At 31.3% G+C, this 16,321-nt stretch overlaps 4 protein-coding genes across 4 annotated transcripts; 1 reads left to right on the top strand and 3 right to left on the bottom strand.

Moving 5' to 3' along the window:
* Positions 1-7,350: 7,350 nt before the first annotated feature.
* On the top strand, positions 7,351-9,458 carry dbp3 (RNA-dependent ATPase DBP3). Its single transcript, XM_025548401.1, has 4 exons — positions 7,351-8,781; positions 8,839-8,910; positions 9,051-9,306; positions 9,352-9,458. The coding sequence occupies exons 1-3, from the start codon at positions 7,511-7,513 to the stop codon at positions 9,205-9,207; spliced, it is 1,500 nt and encodes a 499-aa protein (XP_025394573.1). The 5' UTR covers positions 7,351-7,510; the 3' UTR covers positions 9,208-9,306; positions 9,352-9,458.
* Positions 9,348-11,019, bottom strand: BO70DRAFT_346313 (putative nuclear division Rft1 protein; the record flags this gene model as incomplete). The annotated part of the gene is made up of 2 exons (XM_025541540.1): positions 9,348-10,197; positions 10,256-11,019. 2 exons carry the CDS (start codon positions 11,017-11,019, stop codon positions 9,348-9,350), a joined length of 1,614 nt encoding a protein of 537 aa, XP_025394572.1.
* Positions 11,020-11,899: 880 nt separating this feature from the next.
* On the bottom strand, positions 11,900-14,097 carry BO70DRAFT_302160 (ubiquitin C-terminal hydrolase; the record flags this gene model as incomplete). The annotated part of the gene is made up of 3 exons (XM_025539735.1): positions 11,900-12,041; positions 12,092-13,766; positions 13,821-14,097. Coding segments are annotated over 3 exons (2,094 nt in total), but the record flags the coding sequence as incomplete, so codon positions are not given.
* BO70DRAFT_184842 (uncharacterized protein) lies at positions 14,018-14,742 on the bottom strand. The gene is made up of 5 exons (XM_025538465.1): positions 14,673-14,742; positions 14,498-14,542; positions 14,357-14,424; positions 14,166-14,306; positions 14,018-14,109 (listed from the first exon to the last, which is right to left on the bottom strand). Exons 2-5 carry the CDS (start codon positions 14,526-14,528, stop codon positions 14,098-14,100), a joined length of 252 nt encoding a protein of 83 aa, XP_025394570.1. The 5' UTR covers positions 14,529-14,542; positions 14,673-14,742; the 3' UTR covers positions 14,018-14,097.
* Between the last annotated feature and the right edge of the window lie 1,579 nt (positions 14,743-16,321).

Genomic DNA, 16,321 nt, shown 5'->3' with positions numbered 1-16,321 from the left:
AAAATAATTAATTAAGTAGATTAAATAGTAGATTTTATTTAAAGAATATTATTATATTTATATTATAATTAAATATATATTATACTTTATATATTATCTATATAAAAAGAATATATATATTATAAATTAATCTATGATTATTAATTTATTTACTATATCTGATTTTTCTAATTAGCAGATATAAATAATTATAATAATAATTATATCTTAATCTAATCTTAACTATATAATTAAAAACCTTTTATATCTTAATCTAACCGCCAGATTATGATTAGATTAAGATTAAGATATAACAGTCAGGTTAAGCCACTCTATAATATATATTATATACTTAATTAGAAAAAGAAAGCTAATCAGTTTTAATTATAAAAAAAATCTTATAAAACTAAGTTCAGATCTTTAGCTAATAATAACTATTAAATTTAATAAAAAGAATAAATTATATTATCTGCTATATAATCTAATATCTTTTTTAATTAAACAGAAATTATAATTCTATTTAGAAAGAAAGATCTAATAAATTTTTTAATATAATTATAAAAATATTAATAAATTAATTTATTATAAATAAATTTATAAATTAAGCTAAAACTCAGTTCACAATCTTAATATTTTATAAAATAGATTAATCTTAAATAAATCTAAATATATTTTTTAAAAAAGAGAGTAATTTATTTATTTATAATCTATAAATCGCGGGAGCAGCAAGAATATTATTTAAAATAATAATATTATTATAATAATAAACTATATAAGAAATACAGAAGAATAATACTGCAGAAAGTTAGACTATTCTAAAAATCTTAACTAATAAAATAATAAATTATATATAAATTAGTTTCTTATACTCCGCGAAGAAGATAGATATTTATTATAAAAAAAAATAAAAAGATTATAATAAAAATAGCAGTAGCAGAGATAACAGCAGCAGTAATAATAATAATAATAATATTAATAATAATAATAATAATAATAGTTGCAAGAACAGATTATTTTAATTTTATATTAATTATAAAATATAAAATAAATCTTTCTAAGAAATTACTTACCGCAGATATTTATAGAAAAAAAATAAAAATAAAAATAAAATAAAATAAAATAAAAATCTAATAATAATAATAATAATTATTTTATAAAAAAAAAATCAGTAAACACACAGTGCGAGAAGAAAAATATTAAAATAATTAATTATAATTCTTAGATTAGATTATATATATTTTAGACTTGTAAAATAATAAATATCTATAAATTAATAAAAAATTATAAAATATTATATTCTATAATTTAATATAGATATTTTAAAGCCGCGAGAGTATAAAACAGCAATAAAAATATAAAATAAGTTATAAAAATATAAAATAGCTGCGAAGATATAAAACAAGCTATAAAAAATATAAAATAATTATAAAAATATAAGACAGCTGCAAGAATATAAATAATTATAAGAATTTTTTAAATAAATACTTATTTATAATAATAATAGTAATTAGAGAGAGAAGAAAGCCGCAGAAATTAAAAAAGAAAAAAAATATTTAAAAAAAATATTCTTTTTTAAAATTCTAAGTTCTAAGCCCTAAGCTCTGATTTATATCTAAATTAAGAATATTATATTATATTTATTACTTAATTATAACTATAGAAATACTTATAATATTTATTATCTAGTTATAATTATAGAAACTTAAAATATAATAAATAATAATATAATTATAGCTATATAAAACAGCCGCGATAAATTTATATAAAATAAATATTATAAAAAAAAAGAATTTTTTTTTGATTAATTTTTTTACAAAGAAAGTTTTATAGCAGAGATTTTAATAATATTTAATTTTTTATAAATAATAATCTTAAAGATTAAGATTCTAAGAGAAAGAATAATTATAAGAATAATAATTCTTATAATTCTTATAATATAATATATTATAAGAAATATCTATATTATAAAAATAGTTTCTCGCAAAGTAATTATACTAGTATAGTATATAATCTATATAATTCTTATAAATATATTTATTTATAAGAATAATTAGATAAAAAATCTAGTAATAATACTTTAAGTAATATAGATACTATCTTAACTTTGTGATAGATATACTTTCTTTATACTATCTCAACATGCACTCTTATAGACAGAGCTATTAAATAGATAGATAGTATAATTAAAATCTATTCAAGAATATATATATAATATAATTAATATAACTAAATCTAATTCTTTTTATTTATAAAATTAATTATTAATTTACAGAGCTCTGTTATTATAAAAATATTATTATTATTTTAGTTATAAATATAATTCTTCTTTTGTTAATTTAGTTAAAGATTATTTTATTCTATATAAAAATATCTAAAAAGTATTATAATTAATTAATCTAATAAGAAACTAGACTAAAACAATATAAAATATATTATTATAAAAATATTAAAAATCTATTTTATCTGATTAAATATTCTTACTAAAATTTATAATATATTTTATATAAATCTGTTGTAATTGACAGTAATAAATAAATAATTATTACAATAAATAAATAACTAATAGTTTCCTGCTATTTAGAATAAAAAAAAGAATAAATATCTAATTAAAACTATTTAGAATAAGATATAGTAATATAAAAATAAAAATAAAGATTATATTATTATATTAAATAGATTAAATATATTTAGATTACTTAAGAACTAATTAAAGTTCTAAAGAATATCTTTATTATATATAATTAAAAGAATTCTTAAATAGAATTATTTTATAATTCTATTTATTTTATTCCAGTCTGTGACTAATATTACTGTTATCTTTTTTTTAATATAAAAAAAGAAAGAAAGAAAGAAAGAAAGAAAACAATTATATATATTTTATAATAAATTCTATAAAAGTCTTTTATAAATCTTATTAGATAATAAAAAAAATAAAATAAAATAAAAGAAAATAATATAAATAATATTTGGTTAATCTTTAGAAAGAGAGTACTGATCTAACAGATAGATTAATGAATATCTAGAATTTAATTAAGAATAATAGAACTCTCAGCGCTGCAATTAATTTTATGAATTTTTAATTTAAGTCAGTTAACTATTTAATATTATATTAATTAATAAAGTGAATTTTTAAAGCTTAATTACTAAAAAATAAAAGATTAGAATTTAGAAAACTCTAATATTAATAATAATATATATATCTTTTTTTCATATTATATATTTTCTAAGAAAAGAGATAATTTAGATACTTATAAATAAAATTCTGTAATATATTATATTTATTATATAAAATAAAATTTATTTTATATAATAAATATAATAATTATTATAGCTGATTATTACCGAAGTCAGATAATTATAAAAAAAAGATTATTATGAGATTTCTTTATTATTATCAGTATAAATAACTGCAGGAGAAGAAGTAGAGATTAATAAAAAAAATTGAATATTTATATTCTCTTTATTAAATTCTTATATCTAGTAAATAAATATTAATTTATTAATAATAAATATCTTCTATTTTTTTATTAATAATTACTAACTCTGCCAGTCAGGAATATTAAGAATAATCTAATTAAAAACTAATTAATAATAGAGAAATTATTATTCTTTTTCTGAATTATTATATACAGAGAGTTTAAGAGAATTACTTAATAATAAATCTTAACTAGCAGTAGAGAAAACTCTTCTTATTTCTTTTATTTATTATATATAAAAAGTTTAAGAGAATAAGATACTACTAAAAACTAATAAACTTATAATTAATATATTCTTATTAATCTAAAAGATAATAATTATTTTTATTATCTTTTAAACTAGCTACATAAAAGAAATAAAAAAGAAAAATTAAGTATTTATATTCTTAAGCTTTATTTTAATACTTAAAATTAAGATATAGATAAGATTAGTATAAGCTAAGAATAAGATTAAAATAAATTAAAAATAAAATTAAGATAAAACTAATAATAAAATTATAATAAATTAAATTATAAGATTAATATAAATAAACAGAGATTATTAATTAGATTTTTTAAAAAATAATATTATAAAATATATTTTAGAGCTATTTAATTTAATTAATCTATTTTATTAAACTAATATTTACTAAGTTATATATATATATAAAATTATTAAATTCTTAAGAATTCTCTTTTAAATACTAGTTATTTCTTCTTATATATACAGGCTTGATTCTCTATAGCTTATAGATTCTGTTCCCTAACATCTTTTCTAAATTATTTCTAATATTAGAAATAAAGTTTATATACTTAAAAAATTAGATCTCTATTTATAAGAAGAAATAACTAATATTTAGAAAAGAATTCTCAGAGATCTGATAATTTTATGTGTATATATAATTCAGCAGATTATAGATATCAGTCTAATAAGACCGACTAGCTAAGTCAGATAGCTGTGGGATATATCCCATAATAAAAATATTTAATTAAATAAATACTTAGTTGAACATTATTTTAGACTTGATATATATAAAAGAAAATAAAAAGAGATTTATATTCAATTTTATAAAAGAATAATAATTCTTAGATTATAATTTTTATAATAATATAAGATTCAAAATTAATAAGATTTAATTTTTTTAATTATAATTTTAAAATTAAGAAACTTAAATATATGATAAACTTTCATAATAATATATTTAATTAAGATTTATTTTAAATTAATATATAGATTAAAAAATAGATTTATATTTATATAAAATAATATCTTAATATATCATGTATATAAAATTAAAAAATAATTTTAAAATTATATTTTAAAAATTATAAATTAACTATTTTATATACTTAATTTTAATCTAACTAAATATATAAAATATTTTCAAAGAAAGAGATATATAATATTAATTTTTAAATTAAAAATAATTTTAATAAAATAATATAAGAAAATGTTTTTTAAAAGACTTTATTTTTATTATAAAATTAAATTAATACTTATATATAAAAAAAATATTAAATAAAATATTAAAGAAATAAAGACAGTAATTAAGATAAATAGATAATATATAAAATATTAAAGTTTTTTAATTATTAAATTAAATATTTTTAACAAAATAGATTATTAAATTATTATATATATTAATTTGAAAATTATATTTTAAATTTATATAAAGATATATATATTTTAGTATAATAAATCAAACACCTGGATAGGCCCAGTAACCAGGATTATACAAACTTCTGTAAAGAACTATATACTCAAGTACACCCGGGAGGAGGTGGGCTTCACCCTTGTTACCTTGTAAGTATGCATATCCCGCGGATATCATCCCTTATATATAATTTATTAATTAATAAATTATTTTATAGAATTTTTATTTTTTGAATAATAATAGTTTCTTAATATATAACTTTATTTTTTATATTTATAATATTTTATTATCCCCATGGGTGCTGATATAAAATCTTATAAAATAAATATTTCTAATATATCTAATTATAAACTATTTCTTTCTAGAAATATTATATAATAAACTTTATTATTAAATTATCTTATTTAATCCACAGATAGTAATAGTTTTCTTTCTTATAAATAATTAGTTTTTTATTTTATTGATTCATATTTAATTTTAATTTTATAGGTAGTATAATTGGATTCTGCTTAATAATAAAAAAATTATTTATAGTCTTTTTATTTTATATTACATAAAGGCAATCTAAAAGATAAATATAATTATATGATACTTATTACTTAGTTTCTATATTTTATGATTTAACTATATTTTTGTTTGTTTTTTTAATATTATAAACATATGAAGTTCTTTTCTTTTCTTATAAAAAGATAATCTAAAAATTTATAATTATATTTTTTATTTCTAATTATTTATATTATCTAGCTATACTTTAAAAGTTGATAAAGATTTATTTAATTATTCTTTTAAAAAGATTTTATTATTTTTTTTTATAAATTACCAAGTATATAATCTAGATAAATTATTATAACTTATATTAATTATAAATTTTTAATTATTACTTTCTATAATAAGTTTCTGCTAAATAATAAATAATTTTAAAATAATATAATTATAAGTATTATAATATTTACTATTCTATAAAATATATATATTTATGTTAGTTTTTTTAAATTCTATAAAAAATATTAGAGATATTTAAAAATTTATATACTTTTTTTTAATATTTATAATAATTTTAAGTCTCTGTTCTAGTTTTATAACTTATTTAAAAATATTTAGCTATTTATAAAAATTTTAGAAAATAATCAAATAATTTGTAATTATGTTGATCTTTTGATAACTATTTTATAACTATAATATTTAATAAACTATCCTATAGATTTTAAATAATTTTGATTATAAAAAATAGTATAATTATAAATAATATAAAAAATATATCTAATATAAAATTAAAATATAATTTATATTATTCAAAATATTATTACTAGTTTTCTATCTAAGTCTTTTTTATAAAAAAATATATTTAAAATTATTTTATAAGTTATATATCTGAGTATCTGCTAGTATAATATCTTCACAAGGAACTGCCTCCGCAGTATAGGTACTCCTCGCGATATAATATATTTCGAGGGTTATAAGGATTATTATTCTTACACCTCCTTCCTGATTACCTGACCCTTCCATTGTCAAAAAGGGCTCAGTCTTATCATCAGACTAACTGGATTTAATATAGCAAGCCAAACTGTATGATAAGTAGTTAGTAATCAAGTATTATACTAATTGTGCCCTGGGCTAGTTCCTACTAGTAACTGCCCTCTGCGGCCCTATATAGCTGGTATCTTTTCTTAATTACAGGTTCATATGCATAGGCACGTGCGGAGTAGATCGGTAAGTAAATAGATAAAATCAATTATATATATAGAGGATATACTAGTAGGCTATATATAGACTAGCTTTAATAGGCTTAGCTAGAGTGAAAAAAAGAAGCTCTGTGAATACACCTTACCCTTTGAGGTAATTGGGGTTGGCCGAACCACAGGGGGGTCAGCGGAGCAGCGCCCTAATTTTATTAGGAATAGTATGAATAAGTTAGTGGTGGTCATTTACATCATCCGGTAAATTAATAATACAGAGTAGTTACTTCCGCATAAAAAGTAATTAGACAATGCAGGACTGGCTGTATGCAGATTAATTCAACTTGTGTAGACATGGAATGGTATGCAAGGTGGTTTTGCACGCCTAAATGGGTTCACTCTACACAGGCAGGCCGGAATAGCTATACACAGGTAAGGTTAAGTTGATGGATAAATATTATACACACATATGTATAATCAGCTTGATAGTTGAGTTCATGATTATTAATTAGACTTTTGGGATGCATTTTCACGCTAAAGAAAACACCCCATTGTATTTCAAGATTTTGTTACCACATGGGGTATGATAAACCGAAAGCCGCGAAGAAAAGTCACCCCACAGGAAAAATTTCACGGGATGAAAATTGGGTGTCTGCTCATTGATTTGCCTTATGCTATTAGGTGCATGGCACAGTGGCAGATTCCTCATACCTGACAGCATTCGAGAACAAACAGAACAACAACCATGGCCAAGAGAGAATTTCAAGACAGAGACAGCTCAGAGCTCAGAGCAAAGAAGAAATCAAAGAGCGACAAGCATACAAAGACAAAAACTCACGGGTCTGATTTGAAGGCGCAGGAAACAAGAAATACTGAGCCTGCTATGTTGGATGATGTATCCCAGGCAGATATAGAAAGGTTCTTTACCGAGAACTCGGTCCAGATAAAAGACACATTGCAGGGAGATACAAACCCTGATCCTATTCTTGAATTCTCTCACCTTCCTTCCTGCGACAGTGGGCTGTACCAACCCTTGGACTCGTTCACATCTCCCACTGCCATCCAATCAGCAACTTGGCCACTTTTGTTCACAGGCCGTGATTTGATTGGCATTGCCGAGACCGGGAGTGGGAAAACGCTTGCTTTCGGCTTACCATGCTTGAAGAAAATACAAGACTCCACAAAGAAAAGAAAGGAGAGGTCTTCCCAGCCAATGGCTGTTATGATCTCCCCGACAAGAGAGCTTGCAATGCAGATTCATGACCAGATTTCAAAGTTTGCTGAACCAGTGGGGATCAAAGTGGCATGCATCTTTGGTGGTGTGAAGAAGGACGAGCAACGCAGGGCTTTACAAACAGCAGCTATAGTTGTGGCGACGCCAGGAAGGCTGAAAGATCTCCAGAATGATGGCTCGGTCGATCTCGGGAAAGTCAAGTACCTTGTCTTGGATGAGGCAGATCGTATGCTCGACAAGGGATTTGAACAAGACATCAAGGACATCATCCGCCCTATGCCAGTATCCAAACGCCAAACTGTTATGTTTACAGCAACTTGGCCTCCGGTTGTGAGAGACCTCGCTTCAACATTCATGACTACACCTGTTACAGTCACAATTGGGGGGGAGCCATCAGCTGATCCTCGCGCGAACACAAGAATCAAGCAGATTGTGGAGGTGGTGAAACCGCATGAAAAGGAACAAAGACTTGTGCAGCTATTGAACCAGCATCAAAAAGGAGAATCAAAATCTGATAAAATTTTGGTCTTCTGCTTGTACAAGAAGGAGGCCGTTCGCGTGGAGAGGCTTCTCTGGAATAAAGGGTTCAAAGTAGCCGGTATTCATGGCGATCTAGGCCAACAGGAGCGATTCAGAAGCCTCGAGGCTTTCAAGAAAGGCGATGCAACAGTGCTTGTTGCAACAGATGTTGCAGCCCGTGGGCTAGATATCCCTTCAGTCAAGCTTGTGATAAATGTCACATTTCCCCTTACTGTTGAGGACTATGTACATCGAATTGGACGGTAAGTGATATGCATCCTGATATGCAAGAATCCGGCTAATACTATTGTTCTTGTAAGGACTGGTCGTGCTGGTGCCGATGGCCATGCAATAACCCTATTTACCGAGGTTGACAAGGCCCAGTCTGGCGCGTGAGTAACCCTAATAACAATATACATCGCTCATGAAGCCCTCTCAAAGTCCTTACGATCTGTTCTTCCCCCAATTGCACCAAGGATCCCCCCCCCCCTCCAACACACACTGAGTGCTAACAGATACCCATTTGATCTAGTTTAATAAATGTTCTTAAAGCGGCCAAACAAGAAGTCCCAGAAGCTCTTCTCAAATTCGGAGGAACGGTAAAGAAGAAGCAACATGGTGCGTATGGTGCGTTTTTCAAGGATGTCGACTCGGACAAAACGGCAACCAAGATTCTGTTTGATGATTGATTTGGAGATCATTCGCCTTTGGGCTTTGAAGTTTTTGATCTCACTACTTCACATGCTTTTTTATAGTGCATCATCAGGTATCTCCGTTCAAGATATGACCTAGGTACCATCAGAGCTTGTTCCTTCTTAGGGCATTTTACTCACACTAGAACGAGGTAAATTGCGCAATGCACGAATCCTTCCCTGACATGGTTATAGTTTGGGTTATACGCCCTCCTTAAAGCTATTATCGTAGACATCAAGACTGCAGCAACGCATGTATGAGGACGTGGGCTAAGGTCAGCAAAGCTTATATCACCATTGTGGCGACGCAGAAATGACCGTATGAATAAGAAACTCCAGACGGTACGAACTGCCATATTGAGGATATTGGCATATACCATGCCATGGGCGCCTAAGCCACCAACTTCTAGTAATAAATAGGCCGCCGAAGTATAGCATGCTGAGAAAACCCCCATCCACACTGCTTGTTTGCGAAGTTCTGCTGGATTGGCGGCCGATGAAACGAATGATTCACCAATGCCATTGAATGCCAAAAATGGTATGTAATAGCAGTATAAAGATAGCAGGCTGCTGACTCTGGGCGAAACCCAGTTGCCTCCACCCAACACATGAAGGCCCAGAGTTACCAAAGACGGACCCAGGGGAAATCCCACAACAGCCATCATGCTGTATATATGCATGATTTGAATTAGGTGATTTTTAGCAGCATTGGTATTCTTTATACTTAGTTGACCAGTCTCGTCAAAGTTAAGCAGTGACGAAAAAAGCGCCCGGCTGCTTTCCTCGATTGGCTGAAATAAAACACGGGCCAAGAGGCCACCATAATTTGAAGCCAATGCATATATGCCTTGATCTTCCAAGGTCGTCATAGTTGCCAGCATCATAGAATCACCCTGCGTGAGTATATGTTTAATCACCGACTGGAAAAAGACATTTGCAGAAAGCGTTATCATCGGCCATGAGAACCTGTCAGCCAAGTAGTTGGACCTATCACTAGGCATTGTTAGATGTGACTTTTTTTTTTAACTCGCCAGCCATTGCATACCTTGCATGTATTCTGGTAAGGAACATTGAGAAATTCCACTTCTCTGTGAACTGTTGAAGTGCTATTATGTAGCCAAATATGAGTGTCAAAGAATAACACAGGTAGCCAAGAGCAAATGGAAGGACTCCAACACTATAGCTGGTTCGAGAAGCCCAGGTAAAAGCAACGCAAGTTATAAAGCTTTTTACAAAAGCTGCACTCATTTCAACAACAGCACGCTTCTTGTGTAGCATGTACTGCTGCACTACACTGAAGAAGGGCTCAATAGAAAGTTCCATGAGGGATGCGATGGTTGTAATTATCACACTTGCATGGTAGAATGACATCTGGGAGACTTCTGTTGGCACAAAATGCATATAAAAAGTTAAAAACACCATTGCAAAGAGAAATCCCAAGCCAAGGCTCAAGTAAGACATGTTCACCACCGACTGTGACACTGCGGATTTGGCTTCTGGTGTTTGGCCGGTTATTTTGCGAGCCGAATCATTATTATCCTCGTGGACAGACATAGCTGCAGGCGTAAAGTGCATCGACTGTCTTTGAATTGACATTCTGATGCTTTCCCTCGAAAAGTATAGAATCGACATAAAGTATAACTCCAATTGCGTTGCAAGACCTAAGATGTTCGGCGGCAGACTCCTGAGAATCAAATTATTCGCAGTGAAAGTAAATAACCTTGAAACCAGTTGGACCAGAATCATAAGCGTAGTCCCAGATGCAGAAGAGGCCAGCATTGCGGCGGCATTTCCATCTACCTGTGGCATATCGCGATGGTTTTCTTGAATATGGTTGTCTTCGAGGGAATATTTGCAACGGAAGAATCCAGCTATAAATTAAAGTGGTGTTCCAGGGTTTCTTGTCTTCTTAAGTAGCTCAAGTGGTTCACTTGGAGCCATGAACAAGTTCAAGGTGTAGTAGCGGGCCATCTTTTGTTCTCGACAAGTGCTATTTGCGCTCGAGGTCTCTCCTGTTAATCTTTACAACTAACGCGTGTTAGGCTTAGTGCTAATTATGGGAGCCGCTACAGCCACACCGGCCGGGCTCTTGCTAGGTACACCCTTAGCTGTTTTAACTATGAACAGTATATAGGCAGAATTACTGTATAGTACTGCCCTTGATTAGTACATACCAGGCATGTTTAGGTGTAAAGGGGTTAAAAGATGAGCGAATCATACTTCTACTAGTGCAGCCAGGTTTTTAAGGTGTCATACAAGTCACGCGGTATTTACCTAGTAGCCTTGTGGGAACCGGGTACTACTCTGTATGCATAATTGATAGTGTATTAGGCTACTGGCGCACGCAAAGTTCATTGCGCCACTGGCCCACAGTATTCATTTGGAATCAGACAGCATTGCACACAGTAAACTGAAATCAAATAAGTTGTAGGCAATAAATACAGAAGATACTGTACTTGTACTGTGAATCTAATTTATTATTCATTCAGCTAAGTCTGATGCGCAGATTGATGAAGTATTACCTACTGCTTCCGTGCACTTAGGCAAGTATGAATTTCTTAAGGTGGGCTGTCGATCAAACACAACAGTGAATAAATATATCAGACCCTACATGCGTTAATCCATGTACAGTTCCTTTACTTCACTGGTAGACTTCTCCAATGGAAAGCATGTCAATTAATACATACTCTCAGACCCGTGTGAAAAAGTACAGGTACGCAAACTTCTTCATATCCTGTATGTCATCCACCTGAACAACCTTCTCATCATTGAACATAACCCAAGAGACACCGGTTTCAGGCAGATCTTTTCGAACAACTGCAACATAATGGCTATATTATGTTAGTCTGTTTCGGAAAGAATGAAGAAAGATGCTACTGACCCAGCATGCACAGAAGACCCCTTGTGGCAAACTATTGACCGAAGTTGATATCTTGCAGGGATAGTATCGAACCCTAGGGTGCGAGTCCCATCAGACTCAAGGCCAGCAGTGTCCACTGAATCTCGCGGATGCGTGAAAACCCAGTCAATTGCTCTATTGACATCACCGTCAGTGGCTGCTAGCGCTATCCTGGCATTTTCCAAGCCGATGCCCATTTCACCAAGTTGAGCCACTTTCGCCGGGTCCTGTGTATCTCCTCTCGGGCGGTCATTGAGAAGAACCTTATCAAAGGGCTCATCAATATCCGGGTCTTCCATATGAGCGAAAAGCCAATTCAAGGCGTCTTCAGAACTCGAATTTCCTGTCATATAAAGCGCCCTCGCGCTCCTTGTTTCGGGGAAACCCATCCCGAGTAGCTGTTCCATAGCAGATTTATCGGGATTAAATGTGCCCTCCGTGGATTCAATATCGGGAAGAATGACCTCGTCTTCTTTCGGCCCAGAAGAGATATAAGAACTGAGATCAATCGGGTCTTCATCAACCTCGACAGGGATTTCCAGCTTTGTGGGTACCCAATTTACCAACTCGAACCGCCGAGCATTGATGACCAGCTCCCGTGGCAAGGTCTTGAACAGGCAGCGTTTGGAAAAACCGTTACTGCTGCCGCATGAGGGACAGCTGAGCTCAACTACCTCTTCAGAAGTGAAAACATCAAGGCAGTCCAAAAGTGTCACGGTTTCGAATTCCGATGCTGAATTTGAACTTCCTTGAGATAGACGACGAGCTGGAACGGGGAGAGAGATGTTATCCTGCTCATCCGTCCTGTAACGAACCCCTCCGCAGTGTAGGCATTGAAGACGTTGCTCCATAGAAAACCCGAAGGATTCAACAGGATTAGCCATGCCCTCGGGATGTTTCGATAGGCTTATCGCCTTGAAGAGGTGAAGCATGAATTCAAACGCATCCTGTTGTCGCATCGTCGAAAATTCTTCATGACCACGGCCAATGAGATGTTTGAACATAGCTGGTGCTAAGCCTTTCTGATGCGAAACTTCAGATACATCAGGTGAAGGCTTGTTATCAGTACCAGGTCGCGAATATCTACCGGACAGTAGGCCATCGGCCAGCTTTCGTAGCTGTGTCTCAAGGTCCTCGGCCGGCTTCCCTGCAAAAGGTGGCTTCATGTCGGGATGAAAATATCTTTCTTGGAATTCGGGTAAATCATAGAGGCACTGGATGACACTAGAGAGATAGCAACTATTTCCTAAGTTAGCAAGGCCAGTCAAGCCAGGGCCAAACACGGAAATGAGCTCATGGCCATCTTCGGTTGTCATAGAGAAGTCCCATTTCATATTGTGCTCAATTTGCATTTCCATTAGACTCTTCTCTGTCTTCTCTCGGCCCGCTAGATTGATCCCCCAATGGGCAAGGTGGGTAGCGAGATTCGGATCTGTTCTTTCTTCGTTGCATGTATAGCAATAGATATCTGCAGAGCCTTCTGCAGTTATTGAGCCAAGTTTTACTGCAACGCTATGTGACTGGTTGTCCGAATGGGCGAGAGCATGTGAATTCCCCCCCACGCCACCGAACTGACTACGGCCACAGCCAATATTGCCACATTCTAGGCATAGCCAAAGATTTTCTTTCAAGTTGCACATGGAACACTGGATGAAATCTGCCCCTAGAATGTCAGAACTGTGTGAATGTTGCGGAAGCGACTGATGATTACCTTTAGATTCAATATTTCTTGAATCCCATTGAATTAAAGAGATAGTATGTTTGCAAGGAATGAATTCCTGCTCCCACGCCTTAACCTCTTCTCTCTTCGAAAAGGTCATTGCTGTCATCACCCCATCAATGACCGCCGCTAGGTTCCCGCGGGATGGATCGATACCATCATGGGAACAAGAATAACAGACAACACGCTTGCTGATAATATACCGGTCTTGGTCTGCCTCAGCAGCAATTGCAAGCTTTGAGATCTTGTGAGGCGGCTCATCCCGCTGTCAACAAACATACTTGTTAATGGTTGTAATGGTTTTTTCCAATTCTGTCAAGCATCGTTGCAACACACCTGAACCTTCTTACGCGACCTCCTGATATTAAGTGCTAGAGGGTGGCCGAACTGTTTGAAATGGAGATAGGCATGATTTCTATCTCCGGCACATCCACCATTAAAGCATGAAAGACAGACATTGAGGCCATGATCTTCATCCTGGTCATCTGGTTAGCATGTCCAATAACTGGACCTCGGTGGACACATACTATATTGTCAAAACACTGTGTACAGTCTTCTCGATATACAACTTGGGATGGGGTTGGTGGTTTCAGTTCTGCTTCGCAGATAAGAGTCAGTCTAAAGCCAGCATTGTCTCCGCCCTTGTACGAGACTAAATCACAACTGACCTTCAGAACCAATATGGGAGCAGGAAGCCATGGCGGGGAAATAAGCTGTATCGCAGTGCAATCAGATTAAATCTGGAAATATGAACATGAAGTTATTTGAAAAGATGAACATGAATTTGGTGGGCGCTACAAGGTAGGTAGGTTGATGGGTAAGTGACGTCCCTTTCCTACTTACCGAGCTCTACTATCAATAGGACTGCTGTTGTAGGACGTAGCTTGACTGCTTAAGTAGTAGTACCTAGGTGGGGTGCGTGTAATAAAAGTCATGTATAATACATGCCGGAATTATTGTACTAAAGTATATACAGGTACATTGAGTAAAGTTGTACTGTACCTACCCTTCTCAGGGGGGTTCCACAGATGGTATATCTAATGTAAATCTATTGTACTATATGTTTATAAAATGTTTTTTAAAAACACATTTCAGCACTTATATCTCTATTGAAAATTTATGTATAATATATCATATTTTTAAATATATATATATTGTTGATTATTCATATATAAAAACTAATATGTATTCAAATCATATTTCAGAAAAACACACTTCTAAGAAAAAAAAACATATTAGAAGTAAAACACATGTTTTCAAAATTAATAATAATTAATCTAAATTAATTTTATATATAACTCAAAGTGTGCCTGTAAATAATATGATCTTGCTTATGTTATATCATGTGACTACTAATTTTTATTGAATTTATTGTTTTTAATTATGTTTAAATATTTTAATGCCCTTGCTGGGATTCGAACCCTCGACTAGTACTAATTACATTATGATTACTAAACACTAGAATATTCTTACTAAAATTACTAGATACTTTCTTGCAGATATATATAAAAGAAAAAATATTAAAAAAAAATTTTGAAGAAAACACACTTAATAGGCTAAAACATGTATTTTTATGAAAATACACATTTTGAAGAAAAAAAATACATATATTAAAGAAAATTAATCTAGGCTACTGACAACTGTATGAGGCAATCACTCGCTACGGCAAGACCAACCCTCCTCCTTCTCACCGCCCCTGGCAGTACCTAGCTAGGTAAGGGTAGCTTGATGATAACCACCTGAAGGGCGGATGTTATAGTGACAGTATGGCTGTTACAGCTAACCATCCAGGTAGTAACTAGTCCAAGGCTGAACAATTTAAATAATGCAAACAGCTGGTGAAGATAAAGATGAAATTATTCGAATAAGGCTCTCTACCTTACTACTTGGTAAAACAAGCTCCGGCTAGCCACATATCTGCTTCTAATATTCTGGATAATCTGGTCTTCACCTGTATTGAGAAAAAACCTTCCTACGGCAGGTGATCCCTGCCATATCGCTGGTAGTACCAGTGATACTAGGTAGGTAGGTACGGAGTACCTTAAGCTACTACGGTAGTATTGGAGGATAGCACTTGGACCAAACCATATAGCCAGGCTGGTCTCATAGTAGTGCTAAGAGTCACAGATAAATTTTCAGGTGATTTGCCAAAAGAATAGGGATGATAAAATGAGTCCAGTGAACAGAAACAATTAAATACTGTGGTATGCATATGTTATATAAATCACTTAATGGAGCATCAACAGTACCTACATACCAGCGCGTAATTGCGCATCTACCACCCGCCCGAAACATTGCAATACAGCAGTGCTCCCCTGCCTTTTTTAAATAAGGTCTATCTGTTTCTCTTTGATAACACTCTTTGTAGTAATAGTTCTCTACTGCTTATATCTATCTCTAAATAGAAATTTTTTTTAAAAAAAAAAAAAAAACCTGCTTATTTTGCTAGGTACTGTTTGCCCAAAGAATTCGCGCTTTACCTAATGCATAAA

The sequence above is a fragment of the Aspergillus heteromorphus genome, assembly GCF_003184545.1.
Source record: "Aspergillus heteromorphus CBS 117.55 chromosome Unknown BO70scaffold_50, whole genome shotgun sequence".
Taxonomy (NCBI): domain Eukaryota; kingdom Fungi; phylum Ascomycota; class Eurotiomycetes; order Eurotiales; family Aspergillaceae; genus Aspergillus; species Aspergillus heteromorphus.
Note: the sequence above shows the minus strand (reverse complement) of the source record. Positions and strands in the feature narration are given on the sequence as shown.

What these genes read in the sequence shown, in the direction of transcription:
- dbp3 (XM_025548401.1), top strand. Translation starts at nt 7,511, where the DNA reads ATGGCCAAGAGAGAATTTCAAGACAGAGACAGCTCAGAGCTCAGAGCA. An exon ending in TATGTACATCGAATTGGACG is followed by an intron (nt 8,782 to 8,838) that starts GTAAGTGATATG and finishes TGTTCTTGTAAG; the next exon opens with GACTGGTCGTGCTGGTGCCG. An exon ending in GACAAGGCCCAGTCTGGCGC is followed by an intron (nt 8,911 to 9,050) that starts GTGAGTAACCCT and finishes CATTTGATCTAG; the next exon opens with TTTAATAAATGTTCTTAAAG.
- BO70DRAFT_184842 (XM_025538465.1), bottom strand. Translation starts at nt 14,528, where the DNA reads ATGGCTTCCTGCTCCCATATTGGTTCTGAAG. An exon ending in CTCCCATATTGGTTCTGAAG is followed by an intron (nt 14,425 to 14,497) that starts GTCAGTTGTGAT and finishes TCTGCGAAGCAG; the next exon opens with AACTGAAACCACCAACCCCA. An exon ending in CACAGTGTTTTGACAATATA is followed by an intron (nt 14,307 to 14,356) that starts GTATGTGTCCAC and finishes CCAGATGACCAG; the next exon opens with GATGAAGATCATGGCCTCAA.